Source organism: Prinia subflava, chromosome 1 (genome assembly GCF_021018805.1).
Source record: "Prinia subflava isolate CZ2003 ecotype Zambia chromosome 1, Cam_Psub_1.2, whole genome shotgun sequence".
NCBI classification, from domain to species: Eukaryota; Metazoa; Chordata; class Aves; order Passeriformes; family Cisticolidae; genus Prinia; species Prinia subflava.
In genome coordinates this window covers 73,050,538-73,070,754 of record NC_086247.1, presented here as the reverse complement: position 1 = coordinate 73,070,754, position 20,217 = coordinate 73,050,538, and the positions used below count along the sequence as shown (strand labels likewise).

The 20,217-nt window shown below is 38.4% G+C and overlaps 1 protein-coding gene across 13 annotated transcripts in view; it reads left to right on the top strand.

The window, feature by feature from the left end:
- CTNND2 (catenin delta 2) overlaps nucleotides 1-20,217 on the top strand; it is a 640,487-nt gene that overhangs the window by 604,429 nt on the left and 15,841 nt on the right. For 11 of the 13 annotated variants that reach the window (XR_010080727.1, XM_063400030.1, XM_063400087.1 and 8 more), the window contains 3 exons: nucleotides 89-299; nucleotides 3,550-3,634; nucleotides 7,875-8,000. Coding sequence is in view for 12 of the 13 variants with exons in the window: in XM_063400030.1 (XP_063256100.1) it covers nucleotides 89-299; nucleotides 3,550-3,634; nucleotides 7,875-8,000 (422 nt within the window). In the remaining variant the exon portion in view is untranslated. The remainder of the gene's footprint in view (nucleotides 1-88; nucleotides 300-3,549; nucleotides 3,635-7,874; nucleotides 8,001-20,217) is intronic. The other 2 variants (XM_063400051.1, XM_063400040.1) reach the window with 1 other exon arrangement.

Sequence of the window (20,217 nt, the reverse complement as noted above, 5' to 3'; positions counted from 1 at the left end):
TATTAGTCGTGCGTGTTTTCCCTGTACTTCTCCGTCACCCTTTATTGCTGTGTCTTCTGAATTCTCCCTTCGTTTTCTTTCAACAAAGGCAAGTATGCCATGAGGGATCTGGTCCACCGACTGCCAGGCGCTAACAACAGCAACAGCTCAGCAAGCAAGGCCATGTCTGATGACACCGTTACTGCCATTTGCTGCACCCTGCATGAAGTCATCACTAAAAACATGGAGAATGCCAAGGCCTTACGAGACGCAGGCGGCATTGAGAAACTGGTTGGCATATCTAAGAGTAAAGGAGACAAGTACGTTTTGCAAATCCCCTTGCACCTTTTTAACCTCTCCAGTAGTGATTACTGGCCCTGAATGTGTTTGCCTTCTCTGTGCAATTGCGAGTTGAATCCTTCCGTTCCATCAGAAATCACATGCCCAGTGTGAAGTGTGACAAGAAACAGACAGTGCCAATACCAAAAGTCTCCCTCTGCTTTGGTTTATTTTTGATGTGCCATCAGCAGTGCAGGGAGTGCACTCCATGTGCATTTTAAGGAAGAGTAACTATCTACAGTAACCCCTACCTCTAAGCAATTGCAGAAGAGCCTGATAAACATTAGGGATCAGAGTAGTTGGGTTGCACCCTGCACAAGGCGTGGCATGCAGGTGGAGGGGACCTTTGAAAGGAAGGACCTCACCACAGTTCTGGTACGGCTCCTCTTGATCTAGGAGTAAAGAATGTAAAGTCACTGTCCTTCTTCACAGCACCCTTTTCCCTGCCACCAGCTTGGTAGTAGATACATGGATTTTCTCACTGGTTGCTTCTGAGAGAGCCATTAGGCTGCTTTGTGAGGCAAAAAATGTCTTGCACACAAATGTGACATTTTCAGAACAGCTATGGTTTCATCTTGTCTGTTTGGCTATGTACACACTCTTCATGAAGAGTTCACTCTTTATCCTTCTTTTGCCTAAAACAGATAGCCTGGTTCTCATATTTGTCAACCTGATGAAGTATAGTGCAATGGGACTATGGCAAAAAAGCCTTCACTGTAGTGTACAAAACCCATCAGTCCACCTGCTCGGAGCTGTCATCACACAGCCTACTGCAGCATCAGAGCTCTTAAAGAGCCCCACAAAGCCAGGCCACAACCTGAAGGAAAGATTTATGCACCCTACATTTGGTATGAGAACTTATGCTCGCCTATGTGATCAGAGCATTGCCAATATAATTTATTCACATTTCTTTTCCTCTATTGTCACCCCTTTCCTTTCATACCAAATTCATTGTTGAAACATTCTTGCATTCAAATCCTAAAGGGTAAAAAGTAGTGTGACCAAGTATGTGATTCCAGTTGTAGGAGCTCCACATGCTCTGCCAATTTATTTATATTTGCATTTTGTTATTACTAAATCTACCTAAATTTTCTAATATATTTTCTAGATCAAATGCAAGCAGGTTCATATCCATTTCTCTTAAGCTGAATGTGTATTTCCTCAGAATAATGCATTTGTCTACTTGTTCATTATCTGGTAAAGAGTACTAATACCTGTTGAGTGTGTAATTTTTGAAGTATCATGAGCAGTTTTAGGAGAATCCAAAAGCATAATTCCCTGTCTGAGTATCCCTCATAAATGTGAAAGACATCTATTTCTAATTAGTGTAGAGCAGAGTAATTCCAAAATGCCATTCCAAGTCATTATATGTATCCCTCCTCCCAAGTACTTTGACCTGCAGTCCCGTGTTACTATTTTTACAGGCTGTGCACTTCTAGAAGAAGAAAACCTGTCAACACAAAGTGCTGCAAGTGCCCATCTTAAGTAAAAGTTCCATTTTTTAGCTTTCAGAAATGTCAGTACTTTGTGCTATTGGTTTGGTTTGGTTTCTTACAGGTAATTCATTGCTTGAAAACCGAAATTGCTGGTTGTTGGACTGATACAAAATTCTGACATGCTCACTTTAATACAGTAAACCACTTCTGTATGAAATCATTTTGTCCAGTATGAAGCAACTGCTTCTGAATGTGCAGGATACTGAACTGGCCATGCACCCTGGTATGTATCAGTGCCAGTAGTATGGCTGGCCCTGATAGCCTTTGGAATATGCCCAGGGTTTAAGTGTTCTCCCTGTATGACTCCATGGTGTTCATAAGGTTTTTTACATTGGCCAAGGCCCTATCAGCTTCACATAGCTCCTGCCTCTCCTCAGTACTCATGGAGTGGTTGGCACAGTTATTTTCCTGGTTATTCCATGCTTACCAGCACCCCACTAGCCAGTACAGCTGGAAGTATAATAAAAACAATTATACTTGAAAGGGCTTATCAAAATCCTGTTTACTCACCAATTACCCACCTACTGCTGTACTCTAGGTGAGAAATGCAATAGAAGTGGGAAAAAAGCACCAAATAAATTACTAGGGAAATGTTTTATTAATAAATCAGTTGTGTCATAACAACACTTTACCAGCTTGCATGTCAGCCTACCAGTGATCCTTCTCAGAAGTCACAGAATGAACCAAAGCCTGGTCCCTGCCCAAAGCAGTAATGTGTGCTTGCTGCTGGTTTTCTGGTTTCTCTTTGATGTTTCAAACCATATGCCTCTTCTGGGTAAAACATATATCACCTCAATGACTGCCCCGAACTCCTTCAGTCCTCATCTGGACTTGGGCCTTTGCAAGGTTTTTTAGTGTTCTACTGCTTTATATGTATTTTTGATCCGGCACAGTGTATGCTTCCTTAATGGGCTGGGTTATCTTCCTGGTCCTTTTCTGTTTGACCCTCACCGAAATGAATACTCTCTGATTTAGATTTTTTTAATTACCTATTCCAGCAGGAATATATGACACCAACTGATTGTAACAATAGTTTAGATTTTCTTTCAAAACTTGTCTGAAGAGGAAGACCATGTGAAGTTACACGATTTTCAACACGACATTGTATTGCTGTCGTTAAAGGATAATGGTGTGAGCAAAATCCTAGTCCACATTTGAATTCCTAATGAAATTTATCATAACTTTTTGTAATCAGTTGTATTTCTGCATCTTGGCTCTGCATTTCAAAACCAGTGCTCATCACCCATCTAGAGTTTCTTTTGGCCACTGCTGAGAGGAGCTTCATGAGTTTAGCACACTGTTCCTGAGCAGGAGTTCAGCAACTTGCAGAGAAATAAATTCTGCTCTGACTCCTTGTCCTTTATGCCAAAAGTTGTAGCCAATCTTAGATGCACGTAATGCCAGTTGGGTTCTCAACAATTTTGCCAATTGCTACCTCCTATTCCTCTTACTATGCTCTCAGCAGAAATCCCTGTGTGTACTCAAATGCACAAGTTTTGCTCCTCACTGATTGATTAGTACTATAGAAATAATATATATTGCCTTTGCTTAAAAACACATTGATCTCCAAGATGCCAAGCAAAGATCTTATGGCATACTTGAAACACACTTTATTTGTGGGTTTGAATCCATAGCGATGCATTTGAAAATTGGAATGAATGGTGTCCTTTACTTAAGAGTCTCTTTCTCACTCTTTTTTTTTTCTCTCTCCCTTTTCAATGTATGTGTGTAACAGGCATTCGCCTAAAGTGGTGAAAGCAGCATCTCAGGTCCTCAGTAGTATGTGGCAGTACAGAGACCTGAGAAGTCTCTACAAGAAGGTAAGGCTTGGGTATTTTAGATTTATCATCTTTCATACTGTTATCCAGATTTGGGGGCTGAGAGACTTTAGACGAAAATATTTGTTTATGTGACTGGAAATTCACTTAGAGTTTAAAGTTTCAGATACTTGGAGTTCTTTTTTTTTTCCCTTAATTTCTACTTTTAACATAAAAATGCCCTTTGAAAATATGTGTGGTGTTGAAAAGGGGGTATGAATTTGAGTGTAAAATAAATTCATACAAAAGGTGCTGAATCTGACAGCCCTGGAGAGTGAAATCCTCTGTTCATAGAATAAACTTTCCTACTGGAACAGTCCTTCTTACACCTCCTCACCTTCTTCTGAGATTACCAGATTTCCAGCCCTTCAGCGCCCAAATTTCCTCATGAGATTGTAAACAAGAGTATCTGAAGGAGTGGTGCTTAGGGACCAGCTGTATATGGAGCTGGGCTGAAACTTGGTAGCTTTGTTTCTAATCAGCCAGCAGACAGTGGCATCATTTACTTGGTTTTCAGACACTTGTTGAGTCCATAGTACCATGCTATTCCCACAGGGCTGCTAACCTCTTGAAAATGAATTGCAGTAGAGTAATACAACACTGTGAAACAACATTCTATGTAGCTTTTTAAACATGTGTCTGCTTAGTAAATGAAAACATTTACAGTAATTCTTGCTGAATATTTCCGAACTGAAATACATTCCATGTGAGTATCAGCCTGCAGTTTTAGTTCTTCAGTGTGTTCTTGCTTGGAATGTCACATCTTATATAAGTGATATTTGTATTTGGAATCTCATCAGAGAGAGCTAAGACTTCACGTGGCATCCTCAGTTCAGGCCCTAGTTAAGGCTGAGGCATAAGGACGGTGAAGGAGGGAAGGTTCACAGTGGTGTGGTCTGTGTTGCGTGTATTCTGCACAAGAAAATAGCTTAGTTACATGAAACGTGTGCACCAAATCTCAAGCTGGCAGAAGCTGACCTACTGTGTGAAGTACTGTTCTTTTGCATGCCTCAGCCCTGCTTGTGTCAAGTCTGATGAGTGAGGAAGATGATTACTGAGTCTCTCCCATTGTTCACTTCCAGTATATTCAGTCATCCTTGGCAGCCCTAGAGTTACCATATGTGAAGATGTTCCAAGTAACAAGCTGGTCCTCAACTGTCCCACTGAGAGTTGGGAACAAACATGAGCTAGGCTTTTCTTGATCTGAGGCAGTCAGACACTGCAAGCATGCATAGCCTGACTCCTGTGCATGTGGGTGGCTGCACTGTAGAGGCTGAGCTGTTCTGCACCATAATCTCTTCGAGGTTCTTACAATGTCTGGCTCCTGTCCAACCTTCTGTCTGTATATACAGGCTGTGATGGAAAAGCAGTTTCTGGGATTGCTCCATGCAGGAGATAATAATGTTTGTGCTGTGTGGCTGCTGAGTTTCCTGCTACCTAAGGGACACTGTTGGCTGCTGGTGTGACTGCTGGTGATGGACTTACATACTAAGCATGCTCAGGTACTAAGTACCTTGCATGCTTACAAAAGCATTTTCCATGGCCGCAAATACTTACTTGTGATAAGGAAAATAGGACAGGCTAGCTTTAGAGGTAGCTTCCAGGACAGTCACAGCAGACAGATCATCTATATTATCAGGAAGAGGATTGTGTTCATGTCTATATTACTTAGTTCATACACAAAATCTTAAAATGAAGATCAGTCCCTGCTACATGTTTGCATACTAACTACATGCCATTATATGTGCTGTTAAGTCTTGTATAAATATAGTTTCTTCTAATCAAAATGTTCAGATAGTTAATTTTAAATACTCCTTTTTTGTTGAAATACATACAATAATCTTTATAAAATGATAATATTTATTAAACTTGCCTGTAATAGGCTGACTCTTACGCTGGCTGTCTGAGTTTAACCACGTTTGGAAGGCAATGGCAATGGTTTCATGACAGAAAAATTAGAGAAGTTTGCATTATACTAATAGTCAGCTACTTATGTAACAAAAAGATGCTGGATCAATGCAATCTTTGTTTTGTCCCATTAAAATATATATGTATGAGTAAAAATGAGTGAACATACAGTGTAATATGATCAGCACTTTGCAGTATCTTGCACTTGCACAACCTTTCTTTGAAGTGCAGGTAAATCCCATTGCATAACCATCAGCAATTTGCTCCCATGTACCAAACCATCTATACAATTGCTTTCAAAGAATTGGCCAACAGAGACACAATTTTGTATTGTAATACAAGGAAATTGTTAGCATCCCTTTATAGTTAAGTGAAAGCAGCAGCACTTATCTTCTGTTTGAGAAACAATGTAATCAAATAGTTTGAATTGTGGCATATTTTAGAGCTGCACGTTCACAATAAAGTAAGAAGTTGTAAAAAGAATAGAAGTATTATTCTTTGTATTAATGGGCAAAGAAGGTAATACATGTTTACTGCTGATACAGTAGCAGTCAATATATTTAGTCCAAGTATGACTGAATCAGCAAAAACATGAGAACCTCTTCCACTTTTCTAATTTTGCTCAACATTGCAAGGAGCTTCCTACAGCTGGCAGAAGATAACTGCACTGACAGAAGTCCAGAGTTGGGGATTGGTGTGGATGCTCTTTAAGTCCACAATATCTTATGCACTGTTTGCAGAGCTGTGTTTTTTGTTCCCATGCTTCCTGGTACACCCCTCCTCTTCCAGGGTCTTGTATTATAGAGTAAGCAGGAGAAATACGTGCTGCTTACAGCATCCAGAAAGAGATCCTGCCCCATTTATACTTAGCTTCTTCAGCAAGGTGCAAGGAGCTACTGCTACTTCTTTAAAGGTACCTATTTTTAACTCAGTATCGCTGACCTCCACCCCAGTCTCTAGGGTATTCACTGGTTGAAGGTTTGGGGACACCTGAGAAAATACAGATGTGACTACGGGAGCAAATTTCCTTTAGCTGGTAAACTCTTGTCTCTGTCAGTATTCAAGAAAATAGCCAACTACTCTTAAATACAGATAGCTTGTTAAATTACATGAGGAAATTTGAGCAAAAGGGTTGTGCTAAATGACCTTAACATGAAAGAAAATTTATTAGCTAAAAACAAGCTTCAATTAGCATTAAGTGTGTGTAGTATTAAAGAGCTGGAGGAGCTGTCAGGAAGAATATGTTTTCTATTAATTGGTCTGCTTTGCCTAACCACTTAGGCTCCAACAAAATATGTTTACATTCTATCATTATGTTTACACTTACTCTGTCTTCCAGTGCGTAAGTAGAGATCATGATGAATTTGTAGAAAATATTTTTCTTTCCCATTTATTGTGGTAGGTTTCTGTTCTGCACGGAATATTAGAAATGTTTGTCCCATTTGCCTGGCCTGAATGAAAATCCCACCCAACGCAGGAAGCCGGGGCGGCTGTGGAGGGCGGTCGTCCTTCAGCGTGTATTGTGCCATTTACAGCAGGAATACTTTTGTGATAGCCATTCAATGGAGTCACTCTAAAGATGGCCTCATCTGTCATTGGCTGGAAAAAATACATAGACTTGCCTGAAGTCTTTGAAGCAGTCAAGGCAGTGTGGATGTAGAGAAAGACTTGCTTTTCATGTGACTTCCATAGTAATAGAAGGATGACTTTATGAGAAAGTCCTTTATGACTAAATGTTCCATGAAAATTGACAGCATTAAACTTCAAAACTCTAGTCTCAAGGCATTTTAGAATCTAAAGTCTTTTCTTAAATAAAATATACCTACTCACCTTTTAAAAATGTTAATTACCTTGTCCTATCGTGTAGACTTGGGACACATCATTTGGATTTTCTTCTGGTAAGGTTATTATTATCAGTCAGACATCCCCCAGAAGGAAGCTGGTTTAGGTTAAATTTATCTAGTGAAAAGGTCTGTGCAGAACTTAAACCCTACATTAGAGATCTAAATCCAGAGCGTAATAATTCCTCAAAAATAGTGGCTTGACTTGAAGGAACTATTCATGTGTTCAGATTGGTCATGAGCATATGTACTTTGCAGTGCTGATCTTTCAGCAGGGCTTAATTTATTTCTGTACAATTGGCAAAAGCTTTTTCAGATTAATATGTCACCGTCTTAGAAAAAGGATGAATTAATTTAAGATAAACTCCCTTCCATAATATGAATCTAAAGTATCATTATAGAGAAGGCATTGTCTAGAGCCCATTTTTATATTAACTATGAAAATGCAAATACCTGATTAATAAATCATTGTCTGATTGATTGATTTATGGCAGTGGGCGTCCCCAAGCTTCAGTGTGACTGATGACAGAGGATTTTCACCAACCCACGACTCTGGGTCATGGCACGCTCAGCATACTCTCTCCCAGAGCCAAGAAACCAGAATCTATTCCCCAACCCAGGTATTCTGGCTGTCAGCTGACCACTCTTGAATTGTTGTGTTTCATGCATACTGAGATTTGTACCCAAAGCAGTTCCACAGGAGACCACTGAATCCAAAGTAACAAAGCTTAACTGAAGAATATGTTTTTGAGTTGCACAGTTTAATTCACCAAACCCTGTAGGTTCTAGATGGAAAGTCTCACTTCACTTAGGAGAGTACATGCAAGGAAGGTGTGCAGACTTCTGATTTCTCTGGGGACAGCACATAGCAGTGAGAGGAACAAGTGCGTTACATTCAGCTCCCTGACAATCCTCCTAGCATTTCTGTGATCTTTATCCTGATCCTCTGAACCTTTCGAAGAGAAAGGACGGTGCTGATAAGCACTATGTTGCAACAGCAGATTAAATTTATCAAGCACTTTGCTTTGTTTTCTGGCACAATGGCATCTCTTAAGAAAAAAAGCAATAGCTAGACATTTCATTAAGGGGATCCCAGGTAAACTGGCACATCTGTAGAAAAATTAGTGTGTCCAGAAGTCAATTAAATTCTTAAAATGCTAATTTTCAAAATCTCTATTAAGAGTGATAATGTAGATTTCCTTCAGACAGAATTAGCAGGACTGGCCTTTTTTTGGGGGGGAGGGGGTTGTTTTTGTTTTTGTGGGGGTTTTTTGAGTTTGGGTTGTTTGTGGGGGCTTTTTTGTTAGGGGCAGTCTTTAATTTGAGGTACTAAAATTCCATGTCCTTAACCAAGTGTATTATTTTTTTTCTTTTTAATTTCTTTTTCTTAATAAAATATTACTTTGTGGCATTATGGCAAAACCAAAATACCTTTTACATGTGCACAACATTCTAGTAAGTCCATGGAGGGAGTGTGTTTATGTCTGTGTACTATGGCTGTGAGTGTGTGTATATATATATATATATATATAAAAATATATATATAAAAATATACATATACGGATATATATACACAGTCATACAGATATGTCTGTGTATTATCTCTGATAAAATATTTAGAGCAAATTGGAATTTACATGTTTTTCCTGGCCCCACAGAACATAGCAGCTGTGCTGTTTCTTTCATTTTTTTGGGTTCTTTTGCACTAAGTTTGCCTGGAAAAGAGAAGACGTCAGAGAAGTTCCCATTTAAATACTCTAGACATAACTATCTTCCAAGGTTAGAGTAAATCTTTTTCATCTTTAGCTAACAGGAATATAGTTAAAACACCCAGCATTTCATCATCTGATACATTGCATTACTTTCTTTTGTTAATTAGGAACTAGGCAAAATCCTAAATTGACTTTAAATAAAGGAAATGTGGAAATTTTCTGCCTAAGTAAAATACTGTCAAGCCTTTTAAAAGCATCATATGAATGATTTTAGTAGAGAGTCTATAACCAATATAGCAGAAGAGTTATAGTGTTCAAATATATACTTTCCTTCTTTTCTTTCTTAAGAAACATGTGATTTGCCTTTAGTTGAGCATTTTAAATGTAGCTTTTTATCAGTTGGCAATCTTGTGAAATACTGAATCATGAAATTGTCATTGGATTCAGTACTAGAGCAAAAGTTGGCATTACTGATTTGTGTGTGTGTGCAATCTTAATTCTGCATTTTATGCTGAGTATTATTTTCCAGTGTTCATGTAAGATAGGTGTGCCTATCCCAATGCATGCACAAATATGAAGAATTTCATCATTAAAGCAAAGGCATATTTTGTATTCTGCAGGAAATAACAGGTAGTTGCTGCAGAGCAAAGAATAATATGATAATCTTTTCACATTATTTCTTAGAGACATGAAAACCTCTTCAGTGAGCAATGATATCATAGTCTGGAACTTTGTTTTTATCTTAATGCTACTTTTTCAACATAATTTGCACTAGACAGCATCCTGGTATATTTAAACTCACCATTTAACTTCCTCTTTTGATTGCATAAACCTTCCTAGGGTTTGTTTTTTTAAGAATCATTCAAACCTTTGGCAAGAAAATTTTAACATTTCTGGCTTTTTGACTGCCAATTGTCTGCTTGAATAACACCCTATTTGTCTATACAATAGGAATTTACATATCATGAGATAAATCATGAGTCCTAAAGGGGAAATTATGACAATAAATCGAACTGACATATAGAGGCAAACTCTTAGGCTTATGCAGAAGTAGTCAGGAATATTCACACAGGGAAAAAGTGATGTAAAAACCACTCTTGGATTTTCAAAAATAGAGAGAGAAAAATCTCATCATTTGACAAAACACATATTGTTTCCACCTAGCTGCACTACCATTTGAAATCTTTTGGCTACTTTTTAAAGAAAAACAAATTTTAAAAAGATCAAAATATTACAAAGTGCTAAGTCAAACTGAATTTTGTTTTGATTTCATTTTAATGCCCATAATTATAATTTCACTTGGGGTGTCAAGTGAATATGTTCTGATTTCCTTGGCTTTTTCATCATCTCAAGTAATATTTTTTGTACTTCTTTCGATTACTATTATAAAAATATATTTTGCGTGGCCTAAAGAGGGTAGAAAATATTTTGCAATCCAAAATATTCGTGTTCTTACCTATGTCACAATGACAACACATGGAAAAATATCAAATCACCTGTTTTGACATCAGCTGTTAGAAGGAGATGTTCTCAACTGTTTTATCCCTCTGGATTCCATAATTTACTCTATATTAATAATAATAATTTATTTTAATAATTTTGCATTTTACATAGTCAAATTCTTTGTGATGCCCTCAACAAAGATTCGTTTAGTATGCAGTATCACCTACCATTCCTCTAGTTATGTTTCAGTATCTACATGTTTCTCTCTGAAACATTTTCCATGTCTGTGATGATATTGAAAATATTAATAGTAATCTAAGATAGTCTGGGCTGAATTGAAAATTCAACACCGATGATCATTTTTGATGAAAACAGACCTGCCCTTACTATTACTATTTCAATAATGAATGAGATTTTGAAAAAAAAAAACAGGTGTGTTCACTGAGCAAAATTAGAGCAAAACTAATGATTTTTTTTTTTTTTTTTTTTTTTTGCAAATACTTGTCTGTCTGTTGGACAAGGTATCTCTATGTTTGGTGGTAAATACCTCTATGTACATACATGTACAGGTATATACAAACAGGCTGTGTGGATGTAAAACTTGAGCGCAAGACAGAGTACTTGGAAGATTCTTCCTTTAAGTGTGATGCCCACACTACCCATAGGTTGGATATTATGTAAAGTTTCTTCACACGGAGCGTGGTTGAGCACTGGAACAGCTCCCCAGGGCAGTGGTCACAGCACCAGGCCTGACAGAGTTCAAGAACTGTTTGGACAACGCTGGCAGGCACACGGTGTCACTCTTGGGGTGGCCCTGTGCAGGAGCAAGGGTTGGACTTGATTCTCATGGGTCCCTTCCAACTCAGGAGATTCTGTGATTCTGTAATTCTGTGTCCAAACAAGGAGACATTGGGAATGGGTAAAGGAATAAACCTTAATCATTTTAGTTGTGAGTTTAGAAAGTGTCTACAGCTATAGTTGACTGTTGCTTTTCACCTGAGGGCATTAAAGGCATGATAGTACTTCCCTCTAGCACTGAGCATTGTAGCAAGCAATAATTGAACAATCAAATTTAGCAGTAATTCTTCCAGATAATCACTAAGGAGTGCATGGAAGCTGGTGCCATTCTCATCCAAAATCTACTAGACTCAAGAGGTGCTAAACAAATGAGAAAAGAATTAAAGTTTTTCCAAACAATTCTCTAGGATGAGCCATATATATGTGACACTAAAGCATCCTCAGCATTGATCCTGGGTCTTATGATAAGCTCTAGCTGATTCATTAGAGAATGATGAGGTATTGTTCACCTAAAAACTCAAGTCCACTCTAAGGTTGCAAAGTACAGAATTAGAAGAGAGAAATTTAATCTCATACTTGCGTAAAGTCTGTCCCCACAGTACTCCACCCTTTCAACTTCTCTGAAGGAGAGGAAATTTAAAATGCAGCCCAGGAGTCAGTATCTTTAACTTAAAGCCTTCTTTCTGAAGGGAATTGTATAACTGAAGTTTCTGAAATATCCTTAGGGTAGAGCTGTGGGGAGGCATCCAGAAGGTTATGCATAGGTCACATCTACAGATGGTTTTTCGAAAGTATGGTACCTCAGAATAAAATTGGATTTTAATATTTGGATAGAAAATAGAGACCTAAGAAAATTAACTACATGTCTTTCGGTACTGGGAACATTTTTTGTTCAATTATTTAATAATGTATTTAATATTTCAAAACTAATATAAACATTAATTAATGGCAAACAACAATTAGCTGGATTCACATGTACAATACTGAAAAAAATCCAGAAGTCTTTCTCAAAACTTTCAAAGGTGTTTTAAAGATACATGCAAAGAGAAACTATTTTTAATTGATGTTAATATCTTTCTCCAAAATTCATTCAAGGAATATGATTTCTACCATTCTGAACAAAATGTCATATTTAATTAACTTGTATGCTTAATATTTGCACATCTAGGTTCAGGCACAAGATCAAAGTAGATGTGCAGTAAAGAGTATGGGTGAGAAACTCGGTTCCTCTCAGCAGACTCGAACGGATTTGTCGGATGGCATTGGGTGGCTGCTTATAGTTTTGCAAATGATCAGATCAGTAAAACTTTCACTTACAGTAATAGCACACTCATGAAGCACAGAGGGGAGGGAAATCAATTAATTCCTGTGTCAATCACAGCATATTTCTGTCTCAGAGGTAAATAGTCGAGCTGGGGTAGTCAATGCGTAACATGGTGTCTGTTGCTGATGTTGATCTGTGTTGCTGTTCTTGCACTATCATCATCCTCGTTCTTCTGGGATTTATAAGGAGGTCAAAAGTGTTTGTTCAATATGGCCAGTACATGTTAATTCAATCAAAGGTCAATGAAATATTAAGCTTCTGCATCAATACCCTGCATTCAGTTCTTTGATGTTCTACATGATCTAGTAATGGGTGAGGGAAAAAACACTAGGAAGTCCTTCACATTTCTTCCTTCTTCCTAAAACTGCTAACAGAATTCAAAAATGCCCTAAATATGTCTGCCATTTCAGATTTTAAAAAAGAAAGAAACTTTATATTTTGAAAGGAGTCTCTTTTGTAGTATATGTGCTTTGTTCTGAATATTTTACTTCCTTTGCTTGCTGATGGAGTTTTACTTGATGAAAGAGCTGCAGCTCCTTCTTCCTGCAAAAAGTAGAAAGGAGAACTTTCACTGGAAGTTTCTGAATGGGTTTTATTACTTTTAATTGTACAGAGTGCTTTTACAGAAAGTTGAGGATCCTCTAAATTGAGAGTTGTAGTCTTTGGTCCGACAACGTGTTTCTTTTTGAGTTAACAATACTTACTTCATGAACCAGAAACTGTTAAAGGTGTATCAGTACAAAATAATGTCCATTTCTCATTGTTAATGTCCATGTGTGCTGGTGAACTACGTGTTCAAAGCAGAATATCCTTAAACTCACATAGCTTAGCAGTAATAACTCTCTGATTTAAGTGTATTATGCACAAACTTTTTACCTAAAAACAAGGACAGCCTGAGTTCCTTCAGTGAGTTTTCTGAAGAGGCACTAATTCCTGTTATATCAGACAGCTCCACATCTGAATAAAATGATCCTCTGTTTTCAGTTGCACTGCTGCTCTTTGGGAGCACAAACTTCTCATGGCTCTTGATCACAGTCAGTATCATCAACACTACCATGTTCTCTACCATAAGGGAGAATGGTGCAAATTTTACTCTGATAATGATTTTTTGTGTGTTTTACACTCACAGGTATAATAGAAAAGTTGTATCTGGTTGATTTTATGGTTTAATGCATGAAAAGCAAGACTAAGAGGTGTTGATTGGTTTCTATCTTTTGGAAGGACAGAAGATTTAAGAAACTGACCCTGAAAATAAAGTAGTACTTGTCTCTCTCCTGAAATTTTGTGGCCAACAGCCAGAGGTTGCATTTCTAGATCATATACATATTAAGATAGGTGGAATTGCATGACTGGAATGAATACTACAATACTAATCAAAAATCAATGTACACATTTTCTTGCAGGCAAGGGCTTTTTGTACATACAAGATACAAGCAAGAATAGTTCTTTTGTGATTCTAACAATTTAAATTATAGCTTATATACCTTATGCTGGAGAAAATAGAAGAGCAGAAATTCTAGCTGAAGGGCCAAGTACTGCCTTCATTTCCTCTAAAATACATTAAACCAATTTTATTTCTGTATAAGAGGCAAAGTGATGCTTTGAGAAATGAATGTATTTCATTTTATTGCAATGTTTTGAAAGTTTTTTCGGCTGCATATAACCTTAGCAAAATGAATAACGAACTCTGCCATGTCTGAAGTCTTGTCCTTCATGCTTTGCCTCACATACAGTTCTCTTTTCTTGCAGCTATTTTATTCATCAGATTAGGTCTTGTCATTTTTGCAATTCACACAACAGGAAATCAATAATTAATTATGGATAGGTAAAGCAATGCCTCACTGATGGCCTAAAACATCCAAGACTTGCACTTTATAAAACCACCAGGGATAGTTTCCTAGCTGTTTCTCACTTGAATAGATTTGGCAAGTAATTAGCTGTATCTTTCCCTCATTGTGTGTCTCTTCATAGCTAAAATCAAGGCATGAGATGCAAAAATTAAGGTACAAGATCTGTGATTAGAAGATGATAACAATGCACATCAAAAAGTGCATTTGAAAGAAGAGAGAAGTCACCAAGGCCATCTGTGGTATTTTGAAGGAAAAAAAATGGATGATACTCTCAGAAGAATATAATGTCCCTTGCACTGCAATGGAAGAGAAAAACAGGGAGAGGAGATATTGTAGATTATTTTGAGGTGGGATGCTGACGGTAGGAGAATAATGGTGTTGCTTTCAGAGAAGCCGAGATGGAGACTGGGAGTACATGTCTCATTTTGAAAAAAATGATTTTAACCACCGATTCTGAAAATGTCACTTCAAAGAGCCTACAGAAAACTTAATAATCCTCAGCCAGTGCCAGACAGTTTTGCTGCAGTTAATGACTGTCAGACTAGGAGCCCTTCTTTAAGCCTCATGCTGCCCTAAATACGTATTTCAATATGTATTTGTATTTCAGCTTCTTAGGCAATTGAACTTCTGCTGTGTCTGGGCTGCAGGAGCGGTCACTTACAAGTAAAAGCCGTTTGTACACTGAATGCAGAGTAAGGAAACGAGACGCGCTGAGGAGCACAGGAGACGGAAGCACTGCGTGTGCCACGCAGCTGCACCAGCTGTGGGGCAACACAGCAGCCCCAGCATCTGCCACTGGGACAGGGGACTGAGGCTCCTGGGACAGCTGGCTGCTCCAGTGCAGCTCTGCCCCCTGCCTGGCCTGCTGCTTTCCCGCCTGGCCCTGCTGCTCTTTGCCTGGGCTCAAGTGATGGCACTGCTTCCATGGGACTCTCAGCAGAGTCTCCATCCTCTCCCTGCAGTTGGGTCTGTGCAGGAGAGGAGGGAGAGGCCTTCCTCGGAGGCTCACACAGGGGTGGTACTCCCAGCATGACCTTTAACCAGCAAACAGCCGGCTTCATCATCGTCATGAAAAGGCAAAGCAAGCCGTGCTTTCCTTTAAGCGCTAACTTCTCATCCTGTCACCAACTCCTGCTCTTTTATCCAAATTAATGTAATATTTTTAAAGCCTCCAGACTTGATTAATTTCTCTTTAAAAAATAATCTTCTGGCTTCCAAAGTTGTGGAAATTAGACTATAAGCACAAATACTAAAATAGTCAAATTAAGATGAGCTTCAGTGATGCATGTCCTCACTTTGGGTCTGTTGATTTTGGGTGCTTGGCTCACAACTCTTTAGGAGAGGAGGGGAAACACAACCCTTGGAGTCGGCAGCCCTTTTGAAGCCATTGAGGTTACTCCAGAATGAATGATTTAAGTCAAACGGACCTGTAAACTGGGAGAGCACCAGGATCTTCCAGACTCAATCCATACTCTGCTCTTGAACAACGTATCTTGATTTACCTCTTTGGAAGCAAAAGATAAAATCCTAGGAATAAAAATGTTAATACTCATCAGAATTATAGAGTAAGTGATGTCAGTAAGATAATATTTATTCATAATACATTGTAAAGCAGATCAATGCCCAGGAATTCTTTTCTGGTTTTGAGACTTCTGGAAACAACACGAGCAAATCCAGAAAGAACAATACTTTAAGGAATCATTTTCTGTTAATAGGATTTGACAGTGTAAATTAAATTTGAATTTCTAAATTCAAAGAAAATATTAAAAAACACCTTCAGGTTTAAATTAGATAGTATATATAAAACTAGTTGGTTTGTTTTTCAGGAGTGTTTCTAGAGTTGAAGCTGTAAGAATTTAGCTGAAATCCTTCTTCCAAAGTAAATACTTGTCAAGTACAAAGGCAGGGGCTTTTTAGAGAATGGTTGTCTCTCCATCTCTTCCTCAGCAGCTCAAAATTTCCTTGTCACCCCCTCCAGTGGTGCACAGGTCCTGTTGGTGGGGACTAGTTAGCTTCCTCTCTTCCTGCTGTGGGGCTGGCTGGGTATCTTTGTTGAGAAAAAGTGGGAAAAGTATTTATTCTTTCTCTTTTATTGAAACAAAATAATATTATCCTAGACTGTAAACCCTAATGATAAGGGTGGTTGTTGGTGATTGTAAAAAATGCATTATTTTGGAAATCCCATGTGAGAGCTCCATGAGATATTTATGTGGATCACCCCAACCTTGTGACCATTTCAGATTTCTCACCACAGTCAAGTCATACACATAATTTTCATATGGCAGTGGATGTAGATTATTTGATCCAAATCTAATTTCTGCTGTGTCCTGCTGTGTCCTAATTTGCTGAGTTGTGACAGCAAATTCGAACTGAACAATTGCCCAGACCTGTGCAAGTCTGATGAGCCTTGACTTAATTCACATCAGATTTATCTTTTGCTGTAGACAACGTCTCACTGGTGCACATGAGTTAGGGTGTTTCATTTAACCTGACAGTGGTGCTTTAGCCTGAAAAGGAAGCAACACCAGCAACTCAGAGCAGTGTCTGGCTGAGTTTCAAAGCAAGTAGATCCTATATTACATACATACAGGGACTTTGCTTTGTTGCTGTGTCACCTACTTCTGACACCACAGTGGGTCTAGTTAATGATTCCTGCAAGAGGTTGTCCATCAAAAGTTCACATTTCTACTGCTTATAGCCATTATGGGAATAGTTATTACTGCAATTAATATCCTGGAACCAGTAAAAAGCTGGCTTATGGGTGAGGAAGTAGTATCACAAAGTAAGTGTGGTCCTCTGTGCTTCAAGTTGTCTGTAAAATGTCTATTAAGTTACAAGAGGATCAGACCTGAAGCAAGAAGTAGCATGCTGGAGAGGTTGTAAATTTCAAGAAGGAAGGACACAACATGATTCATAGTTTTTCAAGCTTTAGCTGTTTTTTTATTGGATTTGTTGTATCATTTTATTTTTTTCTCTCTAGTAGGAATTTTCTGTTTACAGGAAGTTGCTCTTTGTTCCTGACAATGTTCGAACACCTATGGCCTGGAGGCAGAGCAGACTCTGCTGTTCTACACTGAAAGATACTGAGCCATCATACAGTTTTTCTAGAGCACTCAGTGCTTTCCAAGTCATTGTCTTATAGCAGCTGATCAGCATCATCAGTCAGAGGACAGGGCTTGTTTTCACTTTTGCTGCATGGCTGTTAGGACATGGACTATGGTGGGATTTCTTTCTGAGTGGATGCTGTGAGGTATCCAAGTTGGGCACCATACTGTGCCTGACTCCTGGAGATCCCTTGGCCATCTCACTCCTCTATTGTCTGTGAATTCTTCAGGCAGGAATTCTGGTTCCCTATTGGGTCAGCATGTTGTCAGTTCCCATCAGGGCTTAATTTAATTCATAATTCAGTCCTCACAGTGTTACTGTACTACAAGAGAGAAAATGGTGTGTCTGATATCATCCGCCTCCACAAATCATCTCCTCAAATCCAAGACTCCACTACCAGTGACTTCTGAAAATTGGAAATTCTGGCAAACACGATAGAAATCTGCTCTCCATTTTGCCTTTACATTTTAAACACAAAGAGAGTATTAAGAAAGGAAAGAAAAAATATTATATTTTCATGCGACACATGCAACAGTGTTTAACACAATAAGTTTAGACACTCTGAAAAAATAATTATTCTCCCATGGGCCTGACGAAAATGATTTATTTTCAAAATGACAGAAAGGTGAGAAGGATGATAAAGAATCTGTTCACCCCTTAAGCCCAGTAAAAAGTGATCAGAGAGACTACAATATCACTTGCATTTTCTATAGCGATCATCCAGCTCCCATCCCAATTTTAATCCTGCAGTTTTTCTAAGAGGATGTTGTCAGAAACGTCTGCCAATCAAGCATTAACAGTTGGACTTTATGAAGTGCAATTGATATAATAGTATAATGGATATATTCAGTATAGTCAAAATATAGACAAATGCCCAGCAGAAGATGTGTTGGAAGGATGTATAATGCTATTTCTGTACTCTGGTTGTTCTCTGTCCTCCTGTAGTGTGCAGTTGCCACCTATTAATTCATTACTGTCATTTAACAAATACATCCATTCTGTAAAAGAATTGCATTGAATTGCATTCCAGTTTATCTATTCCTTTTGTCTTACTCTTCATCTCCTAGATCACATTTGTGACTAGTAAATTGGTTTCTTGAATTCAGTCTCACATATTTTGGTCTTGACTTAGCTTTCTTCTCTGCAGGACACTTCTGTGTACTGTACCTTTAAGTACCTAAATCAATTTAATTAAATTTCATTACAGGCAGTAGACCTGAAACAAACTAATGAAAGCAGCCATCATGTCAGGTGGTATTTATCTAGCCATTAAATTGAAAATACCCCCTTTAGGCTCTTAAAAATTAGTTTCAATATTTAATACTAATAGCTTTTGGAATTGTTGATGGTGATAGTTTTAATAAATTTGTTACAAACTGTTTACCTTTACAAGGAAATGAGCTTGTTCCTTGCAGCGGAAGAGAGCTAAGGACAACTTTACTATTGGGGTTTTGAAATACTGTGGGGTCTGGGAGCTGCCCACAGCCTGTTGAAAAACACCATGGAAGTTGTCATACTTTCATACGACTGAAAGTCATCAGTGATAGGAGTATGGCTTGTTTTGTCAAAAGCGATGCCAAGCCTGTACAAAACTTGTCTTAGAGTTAATCATTTGCCTCACTTGTCCTTTTGAGCTGATTTGGCCTGCCAGCTTGAGAGTTTGTAGCAGAATTTATTTGAAGACCTCATTAGAAGCACTACTGTCACCAGAGAGAAAAAGGAAAATTTGCAGGGAAGAGAAGCAGGGAAAACATCCACTGCAGAAAAGACTGCTAGTGCCAGCATCCTGAACAGCTCTCCTTGCTGCTCAGGCACCTTGCAGGGCTGTGTCTGAGGAAGAAGCATTGACAAAGTAGCTGTTGATATCCTGCACACACGGTGCCGTGTGCTATTCCTGCAGAGTCCGTGGGACGGTGCAGGTGGCAGGGATTTATTTCATCCACCTCCCATCAGAACCGGGCTGCAGGTATTACTGTGTGCAATACCGATGGACCAGGCAACAGGAAGAAAGACAGAGGGAATGATTCTCATCACTTTTTTCTGAACGATATGCCAGGGTTTTATTTGAGGGAAGCAAGAGTGCAAAAGGAGAGTATACTTGGCCATGAATGTATCCAGATCCACAAAAATAGAAGCATTTCTACCTTGCTCTGTGTAAGTCTGGTTGATGTCTCTTTTGTTTTTTCAAGCAGACAGTAACAAATAGTGCATCCCTTTTCCTTTTGTCAGATCTAAACTCTGTCCTCTCCACAGCTTCCTCTTCTTCAGTCTTCTTTCAGTAAAAGAAAATTTATTTTTAACAGAAATAAATTTTGTTGTAGAAAACTACAACAGAATGAGATATAGTCACCTTTCTTGTAAAAAATTCTGACCCCAGAGAAGGAGAAAGAAGGAAACTGATTTTCTTCATTAGGATAAAGGCATGGGCTTGTCACATGTTTGCTCCTTCCATTTTATAATAGAGAAATCAATGCAGAAGTTATTGTTAACCAGAGACAAAAAATTAGGGCTCTATGTGTTATTTCAGTCTTCATGATTGGATAAGATTATTGGACTTAAGCTATTAATTGTAACTGTAACTGTAAACTATTTTATCTTCTTTAAA